The sequence below is a fragment of the Podarcis gaigeae genome, assembly GCF_964106915.1.
Source record: "Podarcis gaigeae genome assembly, chromosome: 5".
NCBI lineage: Eukaryota > Metazoa > Chordata > Lepidosauria > Squamata > Lacertidae > Podarcis > Podarcis gaigeae.
Genome location: NC_139681.1, coordinates 79,696,630 through 79,723,155, shown reverse-complemented (window position 1 = coordinate 79,723,155; position 26,526 = coordinate 79,696,630). Strand labels below are relative to the sequence as shown.

At 44.7% G+C, this 26,526-nt stretch overlaps 1 protein-coding gene across 3 annotated transcripts in view; it reads right to left on the bottom strand.

Annotated features, from left to right (window-relative positions):
* KCNAB1 (potassium voltage-gated channel subfamily A regulatory beta subunit 1) overlaps positions 1-26,526 on the bottom strand; it is a 187,895-nt gene that overhangs the window by 65,234 nt on the left and 96,135 nt on the right. For all 3 annotated transcript variants that reach the window (XR_014564399.1, XM_083739794.1, XM_083739795.1), the window contains exon 2: positions 11,541-11,584. Coding sequence is in view for 2 of the 3 variants with exons in the window: in XM_083739794.1 (XP_083595920.1) it covers positions 11,541-11,584 (44 nt within the window). In the remaining variant the exon portion in view is untranslated. The remainder of the gene's footprint in view (positions 1-11,540; positions 11,585-26,526) is intronic.

The window sequence follows — 26,526 nt, the reverse complement described above, 5'->3', positions numbered from 1 at the left end:
CCTTGAAATCTCTTGCAATCCTTCGCATTAAGCCATTTCAACCTTCCAGTAATTTCTCCATTATGATTCTTTCAAAAATGACATGTTACCAAAGCAACCGAGGAAACCTGAAAATGTTTACATGCAAGTGCTTTAAACCTCATAGGCAGAGGTAACTTGTAAACACTGGGAGATGAAAATCCCAAAGCACAAAGAGTCAAGCATATGAGCATATTACTTCCAATTTTTGAATTGCTTTATCTGCTAGTGGAGGAGCTGTCACTTATCTAGGTACCAGGCAGTGAAAACAGATGTTTACTTAGGAACATACAAAGCAGCCAAATGCAGGTATCAAACTATTGGTCCACCTACCACAGTATTGTCTGCTCTGGCTGACAGTGGCATTCCAGAAGTTCCAGAACTACAACTCCCATAATTCTTGTCCACGGACCAAGCTGACTGAGGATGATGGGGGATGGAGTTCAACAACAACTTGGGACACTGCGGTAGAAATTCTATGGATGCAGGAAATCACTGCAGCTGGGCACCAAACTGCCATTTTATTTCTCATCCACTTGCCTTCTGGAGATTTCTTTCAAAATATTGATAATTACATATTCAGAAATAATGGTAAACAATGGATTGGCAGTGGGAGCACTTCCTCTTCTTCTCATGGGCAAAGGTTAGAAACTTCAGACCTTTTACCATTTGGTTCCAGTCTGGCAAAGCTTACACTGAGGTTTGGACTGAGGCTCCACCCACATCATGGCCTAATGTACACAGCACTGGGTACTACAGTTTAACACTCATCCTGGGAGTTATAGCTTACCATTCAACTCCCAGCATACATAGAATCATAGAATTGTAGAATTGGAAGGGGGACCACAAGAGCTATCTAGTCAAAACCTCCTGCAATACAGGAATCTTTTTGGCTAATGTGGGGCTTGAACCCACAAAACTGAGATTAAGAGTTTCATGCTTTACCATTGGAACAGACTATAGTTCCCACAGGATTCTTTATGTGAGGGGAATGATGTGTTTTGAATGTGCTTCGATGGCATGGTGTATAGGCAAGCTTATGTCCAGTCTTTATTGAACATTTGTTCTGATTTATTTGTGGGGAGCTTCCATGACAACAAGCATTCATCCTGACCCAACACTTTTAGTGCATTCCCTGGTTGCTTTCTTAACTATAAAAACCAAATGATTCTTATTACAGTGGTATCTCGGTTTAAGAACTGTCCGGTTTAAGAACAATTTGGTTTACAAACTCCTCAAAAGTGGAAATAGTGTCCCAGTTTGAGAACTTTACCTCAGTCAAAGAACGGAATCCGAATGGTGGAAGGGCACCAGCGGCGGGAGGCCTCATTAGGGAAAGCACGCCTTGGTTTAAGAATGGTTTCGGTTTAAGAACAGAGTTCCGGAATGGATTAAGTTCGTAAACTGAGATACCACTGTATTTTTTTAAAAAAACTGCACCTGGATTTGTTGTGCAAAGTGACAAACCTTTAATCCACTTGAATAGCACAAACCTACATTTCCAGTATGTGCCTGAATTCCTCCTGCAAAATACTGACAGCCTGGTAGCAACTTTAATGCATTTCTCTAATGACTGCCAATTAGACTAAAAACAATCACTTCAGTACTCCTATGAAAACTCTAGAGTATCCCAGCAAATATTGAAGGTTTAATCCTGCATGGTCTATGATTCACCTAAACACTGTCTACTCAAACATGCCCAGTAATTGAGAGATCTATGTAGGTGCCTGGGCTTCCATGCTGCATAGCAATTTGTCTGATTCAACTCAGGGAGAAAGTACCAGCTAACTGTCTCTAGCATGAATTGACTGGAATAACAAACAAAAGCTACCCTAGAATTGTATCACAAAACCGAAAGCAGCAAGCATGAGAAACCAGGACAAGAGATAAAATAGCAATTTAAACATCAAAGGAAAAGCTAGAAATATTAATGGATTAAGGATATTGTTTTCCACACACTAGACATTCCTAAGGGTGGTGGAGCCAGCATGACGGGGGCAAGAGAATAAGGTCATTTCCAACGTTTTTGATCACTTTGTTTCTGGAAGGGTAGACACTATCCTGCGGTGCTGAAGTCTTGGGTAAAATTGCCTCAAAGGTCCTATATTAATTATAAGGATGCGGGTGGTGCTGTGATCTAAACCACTGAGCCTCTTGGGCCTGCCGATCAGATGGTCAGTGATTCGAATCCCCATGATGGGGTGAGCTCCCATTGCTCTGTCCCAGCTCCTGCCAACCTAGCAGTTCGAAAGCACGCCAGTGCAAGTAGATAAATAGGTACCACTTGGCAGGGAAGGTTAACGGCGTTTCCATGTGCTCTGGCACTCATCATGGTCCTCAATCATGCTGGCCACATGACTCGGAAAGCTGCCTGTGGACAAATGCCGGCTCCCTCGGCCTGAAAGCGAGATGAGCGCCACAACCCCATAGTGGCACTCATCGCCTTTGACTGGACTTTACTGTCCAGGGATCCTCTACCTTTTACCTTTACATTAATTATAGCCCCCCCTTAAAAAACAAAGTACTCATGAGAAGAGAAAACTCCATGGAAAAGACCCTGATGTTGAGAAAGATTGAGGGCACAAGGAGAAGGGGACGACAGAGGATGAGATGGTTGGACAGTGTTCTTGAAACTACCAGCATGTGTTTGACCAAACTGTGGGAGGCAGTGGAAGACAGGAGTGCCTGGCGTGCTCTGGTCCATGGGGTCACAAAGAGTCAGACATGACTAAATGACTAAACAACAACAACTTAAAAAAAACTAATAAGAGGATTCTCTCCTCCCTTCTATATCTTGAAACCCTTGAGATGCTGAAATAAGGATATGTCACAGAACAGGGTGCTATCGATTATGTGAATGATCCTGAGTTACATAGATAATTCCTTAGGAACATAGGAAGTTGCCTTATACTGAGTCAGACCATTGCTCCATGTAGCTCATAGAACCGTAGAGTCTTCTAATCGAACCCCCTGGAGCCCAGGAATCTCAACTAAGGCATCCCTGATATTCAACCTTTGCCTTCAATGATAGGAGCCCATCATCTTCCGAGGATGTCCATTCCACTACTGAACAGCTCTTACCACCAGAAAGTTCACCCTGATGTTTAGTCAGAATCTACTTTCTTGTAACTTGAAGCCATGGAGTTGGGTTCTACCCTCCAGAGAAGGAGAAAACAAGCTTGCTCCACCTTCCATGTGATAGCCCTTCAAACCTTTAAAGATGGTTATCATATCTCATCTCAGTGTCCTCATATGCAGGCTAAACATACCCACCTCCTTCAACCATTCCTAATAAGGTTTGGTTTCCAGATCCCTGATCATCCTGGTTGCCCTCCTCTGCATACATTCCAACTTGACAATACCCTTCTTAAATTGTGCTGCTAAGAACTGGACACGGCATTCCAGGTGTGGCCTGACCAAGCAAGAATAGAGAGGTACTATTACTGCTTCATTGTTTTTTTTTAAAAAGAACCCGCTAAAGGTAAAGGTAAAGGTACCCCTGACTATTAGGTCCAGTCATGGACGACTCTGGGGTTGTGGCACTCATCTTGCTTTACTGGCCGAGGGAGCTGGCATTTGTCCGCAGACAGATTCCAGGTCATGTGGCCAGCATGACTAAGCTACTTCTGGTGAACCAGAGCAGCACAAGGAAGCACTGTTTACCCTCCCGCCAGAGCGGTACCTATTTATCTACTTGCACTTTGACGTGCTTTCGAACTGCTAGGTGGGCAGGAGCTGGGAGCTCACCCTGTTGCAGGGATTCGAACCGCCAACCTTCTGATCAGCAAGCCCTAGGCTCTATGGTTTAGACCACAGTGCCATACGGGTCCCTTCTAAGTGGTGTACAAATATATAAAACAAAACTTTAAAAAACATTGATTAAAAACAGTTCAAAACTGGTATTTAAAACATTCAAAAGATTATTAAAATCAACAATAGAGGAAAAAGAGTTAAAACAGATGTAACTTCTATATGTCTGGATAGACCTGCCTAAACGAAAATGTTTTAAGCAAAAATAATTCAGCCACGGAGCCTACCAGATGCCAATAAGCAGGGAGTTCTGAAGTGTAGGTGCTGCCACACTAAAAAAGATTTCTTAAAAGTGTGAAATACGTATTATAGGGCACTCATAACAATGCTGGTTTTGCGGATTGATGTGGCCAAGTGGGGGTATATGGGGCATGTTGATAATTCCATCACTTCAACAATATTCTCCTTCAGTAGGCAGTGGAGCACCATAAAACTGATTCAAGATAACTGTTTGACCATTCAGTGATTGACTGTTGTAATCTGGTGCCAAGCACTCCACGACAGTGCTGTTCAAAAGGGCCGCTGCCGTGCCCCCGATGTGCTCTGCATATGCCCATGTTAACGGCAGCCAAAATGTATGACTCAAGATCTGGAGGTGGAGAGCAGGGTAAGAGCAGTTCATATATACTGGTATACTAAGCTTCTTTGGAACAATTAATGGCTTAAGCATTTCCTCTTCAGAGCGGCGAGTGCGGCAAACTGTTCCCGAATATCAGACTGTTGCAGGCTTGCTGATAAATATGTTGTTACTAAAACTCTACTGGGCTTAGAAAGTAACCGTAAATATCTGGCATTTGCCAACTGATTGCTAGCTAAAGGGAACCATGAAGGCATTTTAAGTTACGAGCAAGTGAATTGGGGTGGGTTGTGAGGGGAAGATCACATATTCACTTGGACATCTACGAGTCCCCTATTGCCAATTCTTTCTTTCCGTGCATCAAAGGCTCCTTGTCCGCTAGAACTTCTTCCGGAATGTTATTTTTATAGCAATTGCTATGGCAAGCAGCCATGTGTTTCATTTTCAAAGGGCAAATCAAGCAGAATTGGCCTCTTTAGTTTTACGCTGCTGTATTATATTTTTACATCTCTTAAAACAACAGCAACAAATTCCATGATCTCCCTAATCCTAGATCTTTCAAAAGAAGGGAATGGTCTGCAGGCTGCTTCCTCCCCCTCCTGTTAAATCAAAATCCACTTGCAATGTCTTACCACAACAGCTTTGCATCTGCCTAAAATGCACGTGAATTATGGTGCTGGAGGAGACTCTTGAGAGTCCCATGGACTACAAGAAGATCAAACCTATCCATTCTGAAGGAAATCAGCCCTGAGTGCTCACTGGAAGGACAGATCCTGAAGCTGAGGCTCCAAGACTTTGGCCACCTCGTGAGAAGAGAAGACTCCCTGGAAAAGACCCTGATGTTGGGAAAGATGGGGGGCACAAGGAGAAGGGGACAACAGAGGACGAGATGGTTGGATAGTGTTCTCGAAGCTACCAGCATGAGTTTGACCAAACTGCGGGAGGCAGTGGAAGACAGAAGTGCCTGGCGTGCTCTGGTCCATGGGGTCACGAAGAGTTGGACACAACTAAACGACTAAACAACGACAACAACAAAATGCACGTGTGTGTGTGTGCGCGCACACACACACACACATGTTTTCACATAGCAAAGATATGTATTTGCTAGGCCACATTTGACTATGCCCATAAAATAAACAACTCTAGTCCATTGGACTGGATGAGCCTTTGAGACCCTTCCAATTCTACAGATCTATGATTCTATTCAAATATCTCAATTTTTTAAAGCTGTAAAGTCCCAATTCTGGATTTGTCACCATCAGCAATTCCATGTCCCATGGCCACCTCCCCCATCAGTGACAGAAAGCTGCCCGTTCAAATGCTATAAGGCAAATAGATGTGGAATGACAGGAGATCTGGATGACAAGGTACTACATTTTGATAACGGCAACTCTGCGTCTACTTTTCATGAGTAAAGATTTGAGCCATAGCGGTCAGCAGGTCAGAGCAGTGGCTGCTATCTGACCTCCCTTCACTGTCATAGCTGCGGCATACCAGGGAAATAGCTGTGAGATGGTTGGTGAGCTGCAACCCATCATGTTTGGGAACACTGGACTGGCCCTGCTAGTGTGTTTGCACTGCTCTGACCTCACCGCTGCCTCCCTCTCTCCCAGTAAGCCCAGCAATGCTGGTGATGGGGAGGTCAGTGTATTGCCAAAGGGGCAATGGTTCTTTTAGGGTTTTGAGCACAATCAAGACATAAATGGAGAGAGGGTTAAATATTTCATTAAGCACGTCAAACAAAGTTACACAGCTTTGTCACGATCTCACGCCTCTTTGCCTTTTGGGTTCCTGGGAACTCTCTCAGCAACAGGCATGACCCCTGAAGACCGTCCAGAGGTTCTCACTAACACAGTCCCTGGGGCTTATATGCCCTTGGGGCCCATCTTCACCAAAGTTACATAAGCCACAGCTTTTGTTTGGGTAAAACATCCACTTCCCATCAGAGTTGAAATACTAAATAATACTAGGCAGGAAGTCAACACAGATAACTTCCAAGGACTCTTTACTCCAGGTGTCAGCTGCAGCCTTATCTTAAAGATAAACATTCAAGCACATTTATATTCCATGAGAAACTAGGCTGCTTATTTGTGGAATAAACAGAATTAACCACTTAACGGCTCAGGATTTAGACATGATCTGGGCATGAGAAGGGCAATTGCCAGGCACCACCTTAATCTCCTCACGATTACAATTGTCTTCCACAATATCACAAATGCCATCCTCCTGCCCTGCCAGCTGCTACTGCTATTAAGTCAACACATTTTCATTCCCCCCCCCCCCTTCTAGCCATGAGGGCTAGAACTTTACTATTATCAAAGGAGAAAGAAAAAAGATTAAATTTACATTACAAGCCTCATCTTTCCCTCAAAGGTAACCAAAGCCTAAGTGTGGGACAACAGCTGCAGTGTGAGAATTTAAAAATAACCAACCCTACACTGTATGTACCGGTAAATATATGCTGCTGTTTCTGCTAATAGCAGCCCATCTGGAAACTGCCAGATGCTGGCGAATGGCTAAAGGTCTAACAATTGAAGCGTGGTACCAAAGGATCTGGTCAATGGCACTGGCAGAACAACTAACATGCCAAATCCACACAGCAAAATGAAGTGCAAGCTCTTCTTCTTTTTACACAGCATGGCAACTCTTTATATCATATGCAAAGGTGATGTGGGGGCTGACGTCACGAGCGTGACATCATGTGTGATATTGGGAGGAGCTTCAATGCCTGGCGGTTCCTCCTCCTCCTCCAACAGGGGGCTGCTTCGAACCTCCTTCACCTCCACATCAGGCCAATGAAGCCAAACCTTGCTCAGCTTCTTGCTTGACCTCCTCTGCCCCCTGATTTTGGGGGGCATTGGGGGGACTGCCCCAACCCAAAAAATATTTGGGCCCCCCAAAGGGCTCAGCACTCATGAGTTGGCATCCCTGGAAAAAACAGACAAGGACTCCCCCCCCCCCCCAGTTTCATGGTGGACTTTGGAGAAATCTCCTTGATTCGAGCATCGTCTTGTGTGCTATTTGTACCGCATGACAATGTATATTATTTTCAATCATGACTCCTCTAATGCAGATGTTTTCAACCTTTTTGAGTCCATGGCTCCCTTAACCAACTACTTTCTTTCTGTGGCACCCTTGTGGGGCTCAAGAGCCCAGTTATGTCACCCCTTGCCTGCAGAGCTGGCAGCCTCTCACCCTTTTTCGAACACCCTCCTTTGTGGAGGGTTCCCTCAGCCTCCTCTCCCCTCCCCTCTCCTTGGGAATCCTCTGGGCAGCTGCTGCTGCCGTCCCAGGTCTCTGAGTTGAACACCCCCCCCCCCCAAAGAGAGGTGCCTCCTCACACTGCCCCATAGGGGCCTGGGACTTGTCGGTCCATTCCCAACAGCAAGAGCTGGTGGACTGGCTGGCTGGGCTCCCTCGCTTGCTTATTCTGAGGCTCCTAGAATTATAGAATCATCTGGTCCAACCCCCTGCAATGCAGGAATGTCAGCTAAAGCATCCATGACTGACGGCCATCCAACCTCAGCTTAAAAACCTCCAAGGAGGAAGAGTCCACCACCTCTCGTGGGAGTCTGTTCCACTGACAAACAGCTCTTACTGTCAGAAAGTTTTTCCCAATGTTTAATCGGAATCTCTTTTCTTGCAAAGCCTCTCCTCTTCCCAGAGGGGGGGTGTTGTGAGTGGGAACCATTCCTGTGTTGGTTCATCTCCCTGGCTGCCACCCGGGAGATAAAAATAACAAAAACCATAGCATTTATTAATTTCTACGGTTTACCCTACATCTATAACACCATGCAAAGACAGTCAAGATATTTGTAACAGTTCTTGTCCGTTATATATTGCAAAATGAGATGAGGGAAAAAAAACCACAAACACAAACCAAACCAGAAATAAAAGAAAGTTAATTCTGTCTGAGATCCAGGGGCTTAAAGTTGGACTTTTACTATCTGTAAAATTCTCCCTTATAATGAGAGCCGTCAGAGCTCATGTTTACTTCAGAGTGTAACTGGTTTCAAGAAAGGCCTGGATCCTACGCATTATCATGTTTTATTGTTGGATCTTTAAGAGGCATTCAAGTTAATCCCATACTAAACACGGGGTTTTGTGTAACTTAACTCCTTTCTGCTTCTTCTGCATTTCCCTCTGTTCTTTAACCTTATCTGAACAAGATTCCCTCTCACCTTCCCTTACACATGCATTCCTTTGTTCTGCCCATAAATCCTCAGTCCTGTCTTGCTCCCAGCCAACAATGGCACCTCTTGCTCCCAGCAGATGCCCAGATGCCTTTTCAGCAGCCCCAGCTGCATGCCAGAAGGTTTCCATTGTCTTGCCTTCAACTCACCATTCCTCTTCCAGCCTGCCAGTACAGTACTTAGAATCAGGTCATCTGCAAGAGCAATACCAAGGTATCACCCCCTCCTTCACACAAGCCTAGTAACCTGGTGCAGTCAGGCATCGGAGCCCTATTTGGGCTCAGGGAAAAAAAAGGTGTGCAGTGTTTGCCCTTGGCTGCTATCAGAACTGAATAATATGAAAATGTTTGCGCCTAAGGATGACCAAACCTGTCAATTTTTGTTTCTTTCTGTTTCTCGTTTTCACACCCTTAAGTCCAGTTTTCTGGACCAGTTCCTGATTTTATTTTGACGTTTTCATGAACAAACACCCACCAGCATTTTAGTGCAAATTTCTCCTCATATACAGTTTTGTATGCAAACTAATACAAATTTGCAAACTAACCCCCCCCGAACACAGGACATTTATACATGTTATTTTGTGACATTTTGATGTATTTTTAATATTTGGTGGAAGCCGCCCAGAGTGGCTGGGGTAAACCCAGCCAGATGGGTGGGGTACAAATAATAATAATAATAATAATAATAATAATTATTATTATTATTATTATTATTATTATTTTCACTCATGCATGTATCCATGCACACATTCTTCAAGTACATCCATTTTTGCACACATTAATGATCAGAGAACTGCCTCAGAAAACTCAGAGAAGTGATGATTTTGAAGGATGGCTATATTTCAGTTCATATATAATATCTTAGGATGCACAATTAGGTAGATATGCCTTTAAATGTGAACTGAATCAAGTTTCTCCACCAACCTTCATTGCACTCTAACAAATTTTTAACTTAGGATTCCCCAAAGGAAAAAGAAATCAGGTTTAAAAAGTCCAGTGATTTACCAGGGACTGGTACCAGAAAATATATCCCTGCTAAACAGAACTAGTTGCAGTGTGTGAATCTGGCAAATTCCTCTTCCATCTGAACCTACTTCTGAAGTCCACTGTGAGAATAACATCAGGATTCATGCCACAACATTTTGCTTATGAATCAAGCACAAAGGAAGCCCCATACAGAGTGCATTGCAGTAATTCAATCTTAATGGCACTAGAGATATTAAATATCAAAAGAAGAAGAGACAACAAGGAGCAAAAGCAAAGTTGCATTCTGCCTGTCCCACTCCCTGAAAAGCTCATCTATCAGAGCGACTCCGCCCCATGGCCATGCTCGAATCCAGATTGAAATGGATCTAAACCTGCCCAGTTAGAAGGGGTGTTAGTGTAAATTAAATATTGCTGTTAATTGCAAAAAAAAAAAAAAAGAATAACAATAGGCAGCAGGGCCCTGTGATTATGGGAAAAGTCATCTAAACAAAGAAGGGTTTTGTGGCAACGAACAGGTTGCATTTCAGGCTATAGTGTACACTTTGTTGCCAGGGTATGGTCTTGAGGACGTTTAGATATCTCTGCTTATAAATTGATACGTTTTCTCAGGATTAATCCAATTTCAGGTTGCACAAAGCCTTGGGAGCAGTCAAATTTGATTATTATGTTTTCACTCTCATCTATGGACCCCACAGCGTCGAAAAGCTTACGTCTCATAGCAACACAGTGAGGTATGCTAAGCTGTGCCAGATTCCACACAGTGGAAGGTTTTCAGAAAGAGCCCCCATACGATAAGCAAACTCTAGAGGTATGAATTTCAAAGTCGTCTTAGATTTAGAGGCAGTGAGCAAATGACACACATAGAACACATTACTGGTTGGACCTGCATGCAAACTGGGGTCTCTTTGAAGCTATGGAAAATGTCACTGCAATGCATGCTTATAGGGCTGGATTGTGCTCTTTCCATCAATGGAAAGTTGATGAATTTTTTTGGTCTACTGCCCAATATATGTACGCCCATAATAGAACACACAAATATATCTCCTGAATAAGAACATTGGAAGCTACAAATCTGAGTAGAAAAATTTCTTTTCTTTTTGGGGGGCACAACTCTGAATCTTGCTTGATTTGAAATCACTGTTCCTGAATCTAGCTGCACTTAAATTCATCATACATGGGACTCGAAAATGTTAAATAAACTGCTTTCTTGACTGTGCAGATTATCTGTTTGAAAGCGCTGTTTGATCTTAGAGGCACTAAAGGCAAAAATATGCAATATGTATGGAATATAATATTTTTATATGCCCCTGTAGATGAACTAGACACATGCAACATTGATACAGTTTCATAGAAAGTGAAGTCAAATAAATGCACATGTCATGTATTCATGCAAATTTTCAAATCAAAAATAGTACTGGCCTCCCATTTGTGTAATACTCTCCTCAAAGAAATTCATTTGCCAGCACCTTTGCTAACATCTTTTAAGCATCAGGCATTTGACTTGCTTGTTAATATCTCGCTTATCTTTATGGGTGTTTTAAGTGGCTAGTTATTTCTTGCTGATCATGTTGGCATGCCTGCGCTTGGAAGCGGGTGGGGGTATCTGTTTGTTACTTTTAGCATTAGGCTGCAATCATAACCCCACTTACCCGGGAGTAAGCCCCACTGAATTCAATATGATCTACTTCTGAATCAACATGGTTGGGATTGCATTGTGGGAGTATAATAATATGTAACTGCTTGTTGTCACCATTTTAACTTGTGTATATTTTTCATAATATATTTTTGCATTATACTGGGCATCTAAGAAATGGAATAAACACAGGCAATAAGAACATGGGAAACTCACTATTATTCACATTTTAACCCAGTTACTACCATTAGCAGAATCATGCAGATGAACATGGCTAGTATAATTTCTTCCCTCTATCCTTAAAGTAACAATAAAATACTCACCTAGCCCCAGACATGAAACTCTTAATCCAGACTTTCCAAGGTTTCTAGAATCAAAATAAGAAGACAATTAGCTCAGATTTCAATTGATATAATAAATAAATTATATGATTACTGTTACCAGATTTATCTCTGTGCAGGCAGTAACATCATATACATGTTTCACACACATTGCCTGCACACATGCAAGTGAGCTTCATCTTCCCAATATCTGCACACCAGGTGTATATGCATTTTGTAATATAGTACCCCCATGTGTGCATTTATTAGAAGTATTTATATATCACCCATTAATAAAGTTTTCTGTATGGCTTGTAGAAACATTAAGAGTACAATTATAAACTGTAAGAAAAAAGGGGAGGAGATCTTGTGCAGCATGAAAACCTCAGTGGAAGAGAATAAAACCAATGAATTAAACACACATCCTTAAAAGGTGTGGAAAAACAAACAGGTTTTCTTCTAGCCCAGAAAAGAGCAAAGGAAAACAAGTGTTGTCAGGGAACCCTGGTTTGTTAAACCCTATACAAATCTGGAGTGGAGTCTCTAAGATGGTTGGATGGCGCCTTGTATGTCTCCTTCCAGCAACTCCTGCAGCCAAACTGGTGCCAAACATCGCTCTGCTTTCCTTTGGACCACTTCAGGGAGACTGAGAGGTCTTGTCTTCTGGGCAACCCAGGACCACCATACACACTACCCAGGCTTACCCCCTGGGGAGGTCACTTTGGTGCTGCTACCGCAGCAGTTTGACTCCACCCCCAGAGTTGCACTCCATTGCCTCTCGAGGCAGACAGATGCCAACAACAACAACAACGTCAGGGAAATATTTGGGTTCACTACCCAATACCTTGTGGGTTCAGCCTGGATGGCCAATAAAATCTAGATTCCAGAGGTCAGCAAAACAGACGTTCTTTTATTAAAAGCATTGCAATGAATGCAAAAGAGGAAATTATCATGCCAGGTAAAAGGCACAGTAATATTTAAACTTTGAGCTTTCATAGACAACAGGTATTCTGCCTGGCTAGGTCATGTAGCATAACAACACCCTTCTGACATAGCAACGGCCTTCATCCTTCATCCTCCTACAGTTTCTCCTGCTTACGTGCTACTTTGTCCTTCTCTCCTGGTTCTCTTGCAAGCACAACGTTCACATCCCATCCTTGCTCAGCCCTTCTTTCTCGCACTTCAATTTGCATTCTATATTTTCTATAATTCCAAAATTTTCTCTGACGTGCAATGAACAGGCCTCCCTAGTGGAGCACTCCACTGGGGTGCTAACTCTGAAATGGTCCTGTCCTAAATACACGTCTGCCACACCTCATTCGGTGAGGGCATCTGGAGATGAGTCTCTGAGGATAGTCCTTAGGTAAGGGACATCAAGGAAGAAGAGTTCTTTCAGGTAATCTGATCTCAAGGCATTAAAGGCCAAAGCCAGCTGTCTGGAGCCAGAGGCAGGTCAGCAATAAAACATCCAGTGTCAGTGAAGTTAACCCCTTATTCAAAGAAACCAAAGCAATGCAGGCCTAGTGATCACAGCAACTCTTCCCAGTAGGTCTTGTCCCAAAGAAGCAGTTGCAAGGACTGAAGGTCCCTGCCTTCTTGCTGCTCTCTAAGGCTCCTTCCCTAGCAGCTTAAGAGTCCTTGGCCTGGCCTCTCTTTGCTAGCAGCATCCACTGGAGGAAGGAAGTCTTGATTCCTTCCAGGGGACGCTGCTAGCAGAGGGACGCAGAAGTGGCGGTGGTTTCACTAGCAATATACCACTGAGTGAAGGCAACAGTGTGGTGTAGTGGTGAACCGGGTTCTCATCTCCGCTCCTCCACATACAGCTGCTGGGTGACCTTGGGCCAGTCACACTTCTCTGAAGTCTCTCAGCCCCACTCACCTCACAGAGTGTTTGTTGTGGGGGAAGAAGGGAAAGGAGACTGTTAGCCGCTTTGAGACTCCTTCAGGTAGTGATAAAGCGGGATATCAAATCCAAACTCTTCATCACAGTCTGCTCTTCATACCGGTCCTGGGAGATATATGGCTCTATTGCCCAGGCCTAGTGTGTGCTGGTGCCCCTCACTTGTGCACAGGACTCCCTTTAGAGACACAGATGCATCTCTGACACATCAAGTTTGGACTTGAGAATGCAATGTATGTACAGTCAGAGATGGGGGTCGCAGCAGGAAGGATGGCAGAGGGTCAAACTTGGGACATTAATTGCATGTGATTGCAATCAACAAGTTTGGTTTGTGGGATTTGTTTCTGATATCAGGACTGGGATGGTAGTGCATACGGAGGAGGGCTTACCCTCCCGTTGTTATAGTACCAATGACAGTCTATCTGTCCTCCCCGGGAGCGGGTGGCATTGTGGTCTAAACCACTGAGCCTCTTGGGCTTGCTGATTGGAAGGTTGGCGGTTCGAATCCACGCAATGGGGTGCGTTCCTGTTGCTCTGTCCCAGCTTCTGCCAACCTAGCAGTTTGAAAGCACACCAGTGCAAGTCAATAAATAGGTACCGCTGCAGCAGGGAGGTAAACAGCGTTTCCATGTGCTCTGGTTCTGTCACCATGTTCCATTGTGCCAGAAGCGGTTTAGTCATGCTGGCCACATGACCCAGAAAGTTGTCTGTGGACAAACACTGGCTCCCTTGGCCTGAAAGCGAGATGAGTGCTGCAATCACATAGTCACCTTTGACTGGACTTAACCATCCAGGGCTCCTTTGCCTTTTTTTATCTGTCCTCCCCACTCCCTCAAAAACCTTGGCAATAACCCCCATAAGCACCAATAGCAGCCACTGCACTATTTCCATCAGGGCTGCAGCATGGGAGGAAAGGGTTAACCACTTTCCCTATGCTTTGGGTCCTGCTCTTATTGCCCAGTGCACTTTTTTCTCTCCCCACCCATGGCTGCTATTTGATTTTTTTCAAGCTAGACATGTTAATTGCAATTACCCAATTATCATCACGCTTAATTTTGGTCTTTAGGCAAACCCTCCTCCTTGCCTCTAGTCTCACCTATGGCACGCAGACATTTCAACACGGCTTTCAGAACTGGAAAGATGAGGCTTCTGATTCTCCAACAGCTTCTTATTGTTACGATTTCATAACCCTGAAGTCTTAAGTATGGGTTTCACAGGCAATGATAATTGCTGTAAGAGTCTGAAGTGCTAAATACCTCTCAAGAAGCAATACTGGATGGCTTCTTAATGTCTGCACAAAGAGGAAGATTGGAATGGGCTGGACATTATTGGATTTGCGCGTCTGAGGATGTGGAGACGATACTGTAATTTGGGGCACGGCTGCACAGATCTCTTCCGTTAGCTGTTTTCAAGAAGGATGTATTGTCTTTTTATTACCAGAGAGGCTTCTGCTGAAGCTTCATGTTGTAGTTGGGGAAATAAGTGGATATATTTAGAGAAGTGTGACCTGACGTGAGGTGTGCTGCGCATCTTCAATTTCGGATAGTCTAGCCAGCATTTTGCATGCACTGTAGTAACACTGATTAATACATTGGCAATATTCGTAACCCAGAGATTGTGTTTTTGCACCAGTTCAAACTTCTGGAGGCTTTGCAAGGCTTTACAGTAATCTGGTCTCGGTACATCTGTGATTTGGTGTGATTACCACCCCCCGCATCAGTTATTGTGAGAGAACACACTCAAAAGACAGTAGAATTAATAAAGCAAGATGTCAGGAAAGATCACTATCATTAAGGCTAATGAGCATGTTACGTTAAACATGGACCCTGGCTCAAAGTGATCTCTGTAACTCCCTTTTAATTATACCTTTCTGCTGGAGCACTTAAATTATCAGCTGTACTGATAGCAATTTGGGTGCTTTCCCCCTGTTTTGCTAAGATAAAAGGTATAATTTGCTAACAATCTCTCCACCTTTGATTCAAGAAACCGTCAGCAGCTCTAGCCTTCTGGGTAATTTTATGCAGCTGTGAGCATGCGTTATTTTAAAGCAAAACATGCCTGAACTGTTTTTCTCTTAACATGGCTTACTTCTGCTGGAATCAAACTTAGCGGCTCAGAGCTAGAGACTTGGCCAAGAAATAACACAGTTGGACCTGCCCTATGCGTGTAATAAACTGCTGAGCACTGTAGGATTACAACACAGACCTGCTGAGTTTGGGTAGGCAGATGGGTTAAAAACAAAAACAAAAAACAAAGTCTGCTCAAATTGGTCTTCACTAAGCCAAGCTGATGAAACCAGACTAATTTCCATCCATAGCCCTTAGCACACACTTGAAATTTTGAGAAAATGGCTGCTGTGGAAGCATGACATATCGCTAAATGGCAGCAGTGGGCCCACGACAAAACACAGCTGTGAGATAATGGCTGCCACATCTACAGGAACAGAATACATTGGTACCTCTGGTTAAGAACTTAATTTGTTCTGGAGGTCCGTTCTTAACCTGAAACTGTTCTTAACCTGAGACACCACTTTAGCTAATGGGGCCTCCCGCTGCTGCCGCACTGCCGGAGCACGATTTCTGTTATGTACTGAAGTTCTCACCCTGGGCCAGCAGGGGGATACTCTAGATAGTTTTCACTCAGGTCCACATATGCAAATAAGGGATCGAAAGTGACGTTCAGTTATTGGATAGTTACAGAAAATGGTTACGGTTGCGTTCTAGTGGAGCTCTATATAAGCTGGCTGGCTGAACCCTTCAGTTCAGTTCTGTTCTGGCCTGTGAATAAACAAGAGCTGTTTGAAGAATTGCTGTGTCGTCTGATATGTACCTGAGGTACCATTGTATGAACTGAGGCTGCAAAATGAGGGGAGGACATGCCCCCCATCAATGGAGGAAAGGTCCCTACATCAGTCACCGCCACACTAACTCACACATACTCTCCAACATTTCTCTGCTGAAAATAAGGTCACCCTATTTCACACCTGCCAACATTTCCCCAATGAAAATAGGGATGTCCTAAGGAAAAGCTGGATATTCCAGCATCCACTTCTGACAGTAGCCACCCAGATGCCTTCTAATACCCTCCGAATGTCCCAATTTTCCAGGGACAGTCCTGGAATTATGAAAGCCACCCCAGCTTCTGATGCCAGGCTGGCTCTGAGGGGCAGGCAGAAGGCAGGGCTGCCCTGGGTGGGAATGAAGGGGGAGCAAGGAGTCTTGGAGGAGAGGGAGAAATGTCCCTACTTTCATCTGAGGAATGTTGGACGGTATGAGAAAGACTGTAAACCTGTCTAACTCTGAGAAGTACATTTTCACACAGGGAAAGCTGTGTATGCCTCCCCCCCCCCAAAGTACCATATAAATGCTGATGTGTGTGAGTCTTAAATACATTTGTTTTCTTTCATTGCCTTGGCACCAATTTTCCTAACCAAAAAATGCCCCCCTTTAAAAGCCTTTTCCCAGTACAGCTTTTTCACAGAACACCGTTCATTCCTTAAGGTACGCTGATTTGGATGCATCTTTAAACTCCACAAACTCAAACCCAAAATTACAGTGAACTCTGGAAATGAAACAATGGTGGTTGTTTTTTTTAAATATAGGTTGGGGTTTTTTTTGCTTCTTTTCACTGCATATCAATTACCAAATGTAGTATTTAAACTGTTGTAAGGTTACAGCTGTCTGTGTGGCTGATGGAACATTACAGGCTAGAGAGCTCAAAACTTATCTCGTGGGATGACGTAGAATTCTAGATTACTTTGTGAAATGTTCCACCCACTTCAACATGTTCTTTAGGGAACTCAAATCCACTTTGCCTTTTAAAATACGTATAGAAATTATTGTGTTTCTCTCTCTTGTGTGTGTATTTTTTTTAAGTCCACAACCGTCCTGCTGAGGGCTAAATTGCAATTCATGGTTGACTAATGACATGTCCATCATTATGATAGGATGAGGGGAGGACTGCACACTTACAAGACCCCCCAAGCGTGGGGGTGGTATATTCCTGTGAGATACACTGCACCCTTATGGGGCCTTGCTTTTAAGATTCTCTTCATCTTAAAGATATAGCAACATACGTCAGTGATGATATTCCAGATAAACTATTTAAATTTTTTAAAGATGATGCTGTTAAGGTCTTACACTCAATATGCCAGCAAGTTTGGAAAACTCAGCAGTGGCCAGAGGCTTGGAGGAGATCAGTCTACATCCCAATCCCAAAGAAGGGCAGTGCCAAAGAATGCTCCAACTACCGCACAATTGCACTCATTTCACACACTAGCAAGGTTATGCTTAAAATTCTACAAGGCAGGCTTAAGCAGTATGTGGACCGAGAACTCCCAGAAGTGCAAGCGGATGAAGCTGGGCACAGCCCCTCATGTCCACACCAACATGTGGTCGATAAGCATTTCAACTCAGGTACATATCCTGGCTTCATTGTCCTCTATCCCTCCTCACCAGCTGCCACTGCCCAGAAGAGGAAAGAATTAATGTGAGTAAACAGAGGTGAGCAAGAAGAAGGAGCTTAGATACTGTACATGTCACCCACCACCTGGTGACAATTTTCACCAGTCAACACGGCGGTTCTTTATTCTGTTTTACTGTAGGGAGACAAAATCTCCCCCGCAGCTTGTTTGTCTCCATAACTGCACTATCCACGTGCTTATAAATAATTTGAGAAAGTGCCTAAGGCACGCAACAGACGTCATCCATTATCACTTTAAGTTTCCTTAAGCAGTCATTTAGCTTAACAGCTCCCTTCTCAGCAACCCAATGTTGAAGTGTTAATCAGGAAGAGAATCCATTGAAGGCAAGAAGAGAAAACTGTGTTATGATAACTAAGTGGTGGTGGGTTGGTGGGTGGGTGTGGAATGGATCTGGTGTGGAATGAATCTAGATCCTTCTCTTGGCAGGCCATGTTCAGTGGATGGGGCGGGGTGCCTCTCTGTCAATTGACCTGCCTTTGCCCCACATAGTTTGAAATCAGACTTTTTTGCTGGGGGAGCCAAAACCCACAAAACACCACAGATCAGATGACCTGCGCAGTGCTTTGTATGCACCAGCAATCAGCTGTGTGTGTACCCCAATGTATATAGTTTGAGCACGGAAATAATGTTGCTTTCTATCCACAATATATATATATATATATATGAAACTTAAAAGCCCAGGAGCAAACACTCAGGGTCTTGGGTTTAAGCCCCAAGTTGGGCAAAAGATTCCCTCATGGTCCCTTCCATTGTTGTTGTTTAGTCATTTAGTCGTGTCCGACTCTTCATGACCCCATGGACCAGAGCACGCCAGGCACTCCTGTCTTCCACTGCTTCCTGCAGTTTGGTCAAATTTATGCTGGTAGCTTCAAGAACACTGTCCAACCATCTCGTCCTCTGTCGTCCCCTTCTCCTTGTGCCCTCCATCTTTCCCAACATCAGGGTCTTTTCCAGGGAGTCTTCTCTTCTCATGAGGTGGCCAAAGTCTTGGAGCCTCAGCTTCAGGATCTGTCCTTTCAGTGAGCACTCAGGGCTGATTTCCTTAAGAATGGAGAGGTTTGATCTTCTTGCAGTCCATGGAACTCTCAAGAGTCTCCTCCAGCACCATAATTCAACTCTACAATTCTATGATTCCATGACTCCTCTCTTTGCCAAGCTCTCTTGCTATTCAGTAAGCATGCCATCAAACAGAGTATTTGGCAGGTTATAGCCTCCTAATGAAGATGTGATGAATGCTATCATCTGCTATAGAAATGTTCGTGCTGCAAGACATTAAGTGGTGTAATTTTATTTTATTTTGCAGGTGAAAGATTAAGGTTGCCTTGGCAGCGCAGGAAAAACTCATCTGTACTCATTTTTAAGTACACAACAGAAATGAAACTTCAAAATATTGTTTCACCGTATATTAAAAATTAAGGGACCTGCAGCTCGCTCATTTTTCATGCAGTGAAAACTGTCACTGGCTCTCTGAGAATTAGGCTTAACAAAGCCAGTTATTGGGGGGGGGGGGAGGCACAGCAAGGCTGATAAAGAATTTGTAGGTGCTTTCAAACATTTCCTTTCCCCACCCACAAAAACCAAGCCACCCAGCAGAAGGCCAGTTGAGATGCCACAACTACAGAGCCTTGTCTAAGAACAGGGATGGCTAATATTTCTTGGTCTGAAGGCTACATTCAACCTCTGCCAATCCTCTGGGGACTGGATCCCAGTGGTAGGTGGGTGTCAGGCTAGCAGAAAAGCCCTGCCATCTGTGGGGCCACCCCACACTCTTGTTCCCACACACATGCACAAAGAGGCACCCAGCCCCTGCCCTTCAGGTGACCCATGCAGATCAATTGAGGATGGGAGCTACTCCCCCTCTCCATTCACCAAATGATCAGTCTGAGGTCTAGGAAGACCTTGATCTGAATTGCTATCAGGGCTTCAGACTCTGCCCACGCCAATACTGTCTCCACTTTTCTGTTTCTCCTCTAAAATCAGTGGAGTCTGGGGGAGGGGACTTTTATCTGGCCCCTGTCTTAGAATATGAGTTGCTGTAGCAAACAGGGATAAAACAGAGGGGTGGGGAGAGTCTTTCAAACAGAAAAGTCATACGTGGGGTGGGCTCAGAAGTGTTCTCTCAGCTGGGCTCCAAGACTGGAAATTAGCTCAGCAGTTGGGAAAAGCCTTTTTGGATCTCCGTGTACGGAGGCGGAAGGGGGCAGAGGGAACATTCTCAGCTAGGTTCTTGGAATTGCAAAACAGTGATGTATTTTAAGAGCATTTGCTAGAGTTACTTTTAGTATTGCCTAATAATGGGAGATGCAGGTGCTTCTGAAGAATATTCACATGAAATGCAAGGCCTTGATTTTATTGCAGCGGTGGGGAACCTGTGGCTCTCCAGGTGTTTTTGCACGACATCTCCCAACATCCCTGACCACCAAACATCGTGGATGAGGCTGATGGGTATTGGAGTCTAAAATCTGGAGGGTCAAAGGTTCCACACTGCTGTTTTTTTCATTGTAAGGTAATTGCCTGTCAGCCACCTCAAACCTTTGTAAGTGTATAGATGTTTTAACTAAATAATAAGTGGGGGGGGGGGAATCTTCTTCAAACTTTTACAAGCTCTTCCCCAACTTAGCTAAAGTTTTTTGAAGGCTGTCAGGGGAATGATTTGGGTCTGGGTGCAGTCAGGAGGCAGAGCTTATGGTTTCATCATTGTCATATTTATTTGCATGCTATTTGCCCACAAGGTTGTTCCCAGAGCATGTCAAAGGAAGCACAATAAACATATATAACGAGGTGCACAATGCAGCAATAATCTACAAAGCATGGAGGATAGTACAGTGGTACCTTGGCTTACAGGCACTTCAGGTTACAGATGCTTCAGGTTACAGACTCCACTAAACCAGAAATAGTACCTCGGGTTAAGAACTTTGCTTCAGGATGAGAACAGAAATCGCACGGCGGCGGCACAGCGGCAGCGGGAGGCCCCATTAGCTAAAGTGGTACCTCAGGTTAAGAACAGTTTCAGGTTAAGAATGGACCTCCAGAACAAACTAAGTTCTTAACCTGAAGTACCACTGTAATGGAATAGCAACTTCCCCCTCTATCTTAGCACCAGCAAACATCTACAAGAATACCACTAGATCAGGGGTCAGCAAACTTTTTCATCGGGGGCCAGTCCACTGTCCCTCGGACCTTGTGGGGGGCTGGACTATATTTTGAAAAATATAAATACCATGCAAGCCAGTCCTGCAGCTGCCTCCAGACCTGGAGGAGGAACGCAGTCTGCATGTGCGTTGATGAGCAGCAGCTGCTCCATCAGTCCATCCCCACAGAGCTCCCAGGCGGCGTGCACCATGCGCTGTGGCCCGTCGTCCGAGGCCAGGTTGGCGGGCAGGCCATGCATGTGGAGAGTTGGACAGGCACATAGCTGTCAACGCTTCCCTGTTTTTAAGGGAAATTCCCTTATTCCGAATAGGATTCCTCGCAAGAAAAGGGAAAAGTTGACAGCGGTGCACAGCTTGCCCTCCAGCTACTCCAGTGCAGCTGCCAAGTGCGCCACCAGCAGCAGCACGCACCAAGCTCCGGTTGAAGCCCTGTGACGTGCCCGTCACAATGCCCATGGCCCAGACCTGCCACCCACCCACCCGCCGGCCTCTCCATCGATGGCTGTGCTGGGTTTACACCAGCCGCGGGCAGTGTGCCAAAGCCACACCAGCATCGCCGCCCACCCAGAAGCTGTGCCAGTGTCACAGAAGTCAGTCCCCATGCGGCGAGGCATCTGCAGTGCGCGGGGAATGACTGAGCGTGCAGCAGGGTCCATGGGCTGGATTTACGTGCCTGGAGGGCTGCATCTGGCCCCTGGGCCTTAGTTTGCCAACCCCTGCACTAGATGGTGAGTAATTTGAACATGCACCATGACGTATGTGCCTTTCATTAACGGCTATTTGTTAACATTTGTAGACCACTGCTCACCGAAGTACCATAACAACTGACAACTAATAATGGGGGAAATGAAAATGCTTTCACTTGCCTGCGGAAAGTCAGCAAGGAAGCTATTCAAATTTGCTTTGGCTGGGAGTTCCTTGAATACTGGAGATGCAACAAAAAATGCTTCTGACAGGCTATTTTAGGCTACATCCATATGATACATTTAAAGTAGTCTTGCACCACTTTAAGCTTCCCCCAAAGAATCATGGGAACTGTAGTTAAGGGTGCTGACAGTTGCAACTCTCTGAGGGGTCTCCGAACAACTCTCAGAATTATGAACAAATTAGAGTTCCCAGCAGTGCCATAGCTATTGGGTGGAGAGGCTAGCTGGGTTTTTTGCCCTAAGCGAAGCCTCAAGAGGGACACCATTGAGGCTCCCAGCCTCTCTCCCTCTCTCTCTCTGTGTGTGTGCGCAAATACACCTGGGTGTGTGTGCCAAGCTGGGTGAAATAAAGCCTAGTTTCACCCCTGGTTCCCAGAATTCTTTGGGGAAGGATGTGCTTTAAATGTATAAGATCACATCCAAACCAGACACCTCTTTAAAATGACCTTTCTTCCCAAAACTCACTCTCCCAGATGGTTTCTTGCACAAAGTGCAAGATGGCCGGGATGAATAGACAATGAAAAAGGGGTGACCACATTTACTGCGACAAGTTAACCAAACCCCACCCACCTTAATCTAAACACTTTTTGCAGTGCTAAAGCCAATGCATATTCCCCCACATAGGTAGAATTTGTCGCAAAGAGAACATTGATGCAACAAATAAAATGAAATTGTGCTGTACTTGTAAAACAAGCAAAAAAAAAAGCAAACTAAAAATACTTCTTTTCATAGTACAGCCATTTTGTTGGTTTAAAGGCAGAACACATCGCAGTAACACAAGTCATAGTATGCAGAGCTAAAGAAGGTAAAACTGTCCTAGGTCATTTGGGAGTCCCACACTCTTTGATGTCCTATGAAATACCAAACAGGCTAGCCGTCTCATTCATGGAAATTGGCACAAACAGTTTATGAACTCCTGTATTGTGTGACATGTTCAGAGTGTTTGCAAACTAGATGAACCATCTTATCCTGACTCCTGGGAATAGCAGGCAGTGTCTCTGTTGCCCGAAGACATGACGCTCAAGAAGATCAAATGAGAGTCTGATTTTTCATGAGCACACAAATATATCTAGCTGCAAGGTCAGCAGCCAACAGCCATCACAGATACATTCGGTTCCTCATTATGTGCCCAATTACAGTGGTACCTCAGGTTAAGTACTTAATTCGTTCTGGAGGTCTGTTCTTAACCTGAAACTGTTCTTAACCTGAAGCACCACTTTAGATGTAACCTGAAGTGTATGTAACCCAAGGTACCACTGTAATGATTATGGTGATGTGTAGATTTTGGGGTGCCCTGAGTGTGTGGAAAGGGGGCAGAATCAGGATTGGGCCTGCTGGTTCCACTCTCAGCCTCATGTGTGAATCCTGTATTCTGTACCAGGACCTGCATACTTTTCAGATACCTTTATTTATTTAAAGTACAAGTTCATTAAAATCAATACTGTAAGCAACAATCAGACAATACAGCAGCATGCCTAACCAACTAAAATACAGACAGTCAAATTAATAGGTCTATTTAGGAATGCCCTCAGCTCACAGAAAGTCTGACCATTTTTGGAACGTTCAGGAACACACCCATAATATTTATGGTGGGATTCATTTCATGACACCATTCTATGTTATTTTCATTTATCTTTTATCTGTCAGTGAGAGCCAGTGTGGTGTAGTGGACTCGTGATCTGGTGAACCAGGTTCGCATCCCCGCTCCTCCACATGCAGCTGCTGGGTGACCTTGGGCCAGTCACACTTCTCTGAAGTCTCTCAGCCCCACTCACCTCACAGAGTGTTTGTTGTGGGGGAGGAAGGGAAAGGAGAATGTTATCCGCTTTGAGACTCCTTCGGGTAGTGATAAAGCGGGATATCAAATCCAAACTCTTCTTCTTCTTCTTCTTCTGTCACAAAAGTCCAATAGTGCTCAAAAGGCAGGGCCGATCCTCACTTCCACTTGCACTGCTGCTTTCCCTTGGGGAAAACCACTCTTCCGTGCTCAATCAGAGCGAAGAGCAATTTGGGTTTTCTCCAGATTGACATTTACTCTGATTTAGCACTAAAGAGTGGGTTTTCCCTGGGAAAGGATCAGCGCAGGGGAGAAACCCTTGAACCCGTTCTTTCTAGGCATGTGACAAGTGGAAGTGTGAATGAGTCCTCAGTTGCAAATCCTTTTGTGGAACAGCAATGACATACCAATTTCCCCCTGCAAGCGTACGGCAGCCATTTTGGGTGGCTTACTCCCACGCGATTTTGGGCCAAGATCTCACCCTAAAAAAAGCATTTTTTCCAATCTCATGTAGGTCACGTGACTCACACAGGATTTCGGACCCAGAAGATGGTGTCCCAGATTTGGGCCTCATTGTGTTGGAGGGTATGCAGTAACTGGGAGCTGTTTGTCTGGAAGCCGCCTGAGTCTCTGATCCTTACTGGAAATCTTTTCCTTTCGCCTTCCCTGTGGAAGTTTGTTTTTTTGCTCCCTGACATCAGCTGAGAATTGGCACCCTGCTTAGCTTAGAAATGCTCCACCTGAGCTGGAGCTATTTGGATGAATTAAGCTGCCTAACACAGGCACTTACAAGCTTTATATTACAAGTTTTGCATTTCAGCATAGCGTAGGCATGCCAGCATTTCAAGATGCCCTGATTTCTTCAGTAAGCGGCTTTTGCAGATTGACACATCATTATTACATTCATTTCGCCCCCCAGTCTGTTTACTAACTACTGTTGTGCTAAATATCAGTAACTCCTATTGCATCTTTTTGGGGTGATGTAAAACAGGACTTTCTTTAGAACATGTGGAGCTCTCCAGCAGCCTCTTCTTATCTCCTGGAAAAGAACCACCAGCCCCACAAAGAAGCTCCTTAATTCAGCTGATAAAGGAGTAATGAATTTATTTTTAGCTGGGAGATTACAGTGGTAAGGGAAGGACTACAGTTGTCAAATTTTGCATTTTAAGCGCTCTGGTGTTGGGGCAGGATCAGTGACCAAACAAGGGCTCTGGCACTTGAACCAATAGCTTTTCGGTGTAAAACTATATTGGCTATATTGGTGATGGGTTGTAGAGCATGTATCTCCAGGTCTCAAAGCCCCTTTCAGGCCCATAAGGGGGCTGTGAAAGTGCAAGAAATACAAAGCCTCTGGATTAGACATGATTTGTACAAATTAGAGACAAACAAAAATGTTTCAAGCTATTGCCTTGATCTGGATGTGCAAGCAGAAGAAGTGCATGAAACTGAGGGCAATTTTTTGGGGGGGAGGGAATGAAAAATCTCACAGGGTTTCGGGGTGTTGATTTGTCCTTTAAAAAACCCAAAACTTTTTGCCACCGCCTTTGGTGATGGAGGAGTTCCTCTTGGCAATCAGTGGTTGCTATCTTCCCCCTACCCTTTCCCCCAAATGCCTCTAAACAACACTATGACACAAATATTTTCCCAGGGTATTTGTGCTGAGCATGATTTGGGGTATTGGTGTGAAATGTGGAATGGTGGTCATCAGACTTCAGCTCCAGGGGTTGGGGAGGGGTACTGTGTAAGGGACTCGGGTGGGACTGTGGGTTAAACCACAGAGCCTAGGACTTGCCAATCAGAAGATTGGCGGTTCGAAGCCCCATGATGGGGTGAGCTCCCGTTGCTCGGTCCCTGCTCCTGCCAACCTAGCAGTTCAAAAGCACGTCAAAGTGCAAGTAGATAAATAAGTACCACTCCCGTGGGAAGGTAAACAGCATCTCCGTGCGCTGCTCTGGTTCGCCAGAAGCGGCTTAGTCATGCTGGCCACATGACCTGGAAGCTGTATGCCGGCTCCCTCAGCCAATAAAGCGAGATGAGGGCTGCAACCCCAGAGTCGGTCATGACTAGACCTAATGGTCAGGGGTCCCTTTAGCTTACTGTGTAAGAGAATCCCAGTGATGTCCACTCCTCTCTTTCCTAAGGCACTACTCTCCACTCACCTGCCCCTCAAATGAAAAAAACCCAAACAAACCACCATTTAAAGGTTGGCTTAGAAGGTGCCCAATGATGCCTACCTGGTATCAGAGACAAGAAGTCAGATTCATCATCTTCAAGTGAAGTGTTCAAAGACAAATCAGAAGGGGCTCCACGAGCCGGTCTAATTCCTCGTCGATGCGGGGTTTAAGGGTGAACGGGACCTGGTGGGCCTTGAACCTGATGGATCGTATGACTTCTTCAACCTTGGCCCTCCAGATGTTTTGAGACTACAATTCCCATCATTCCTGACCAGTGGTCCTGCTAGCTAGGGATCATGGGAGTTGTAGGCCAAAAACATCTGGAGAGCCGAGGTTGAGGAAGCCTGGGGTAAGCACACAGGGCCAGCCCCCAAAGTGCTTCTGTTGGACAAGACTGTGAGAGCCAGTGCCCCTCTCGCCTGGGAATGTGGCACTGCCATTTTGGTCTCAGAGACTTTATTGCAGAAGACCCTATGGGACTGGAGGCTCCTCTGCTCTGGTGCGATAGGAGACTAGTGGAAACAGGGCTAGATCCCTTTAATTGAATCAGCATCTTCCAAGACAGATTAGGCTAACA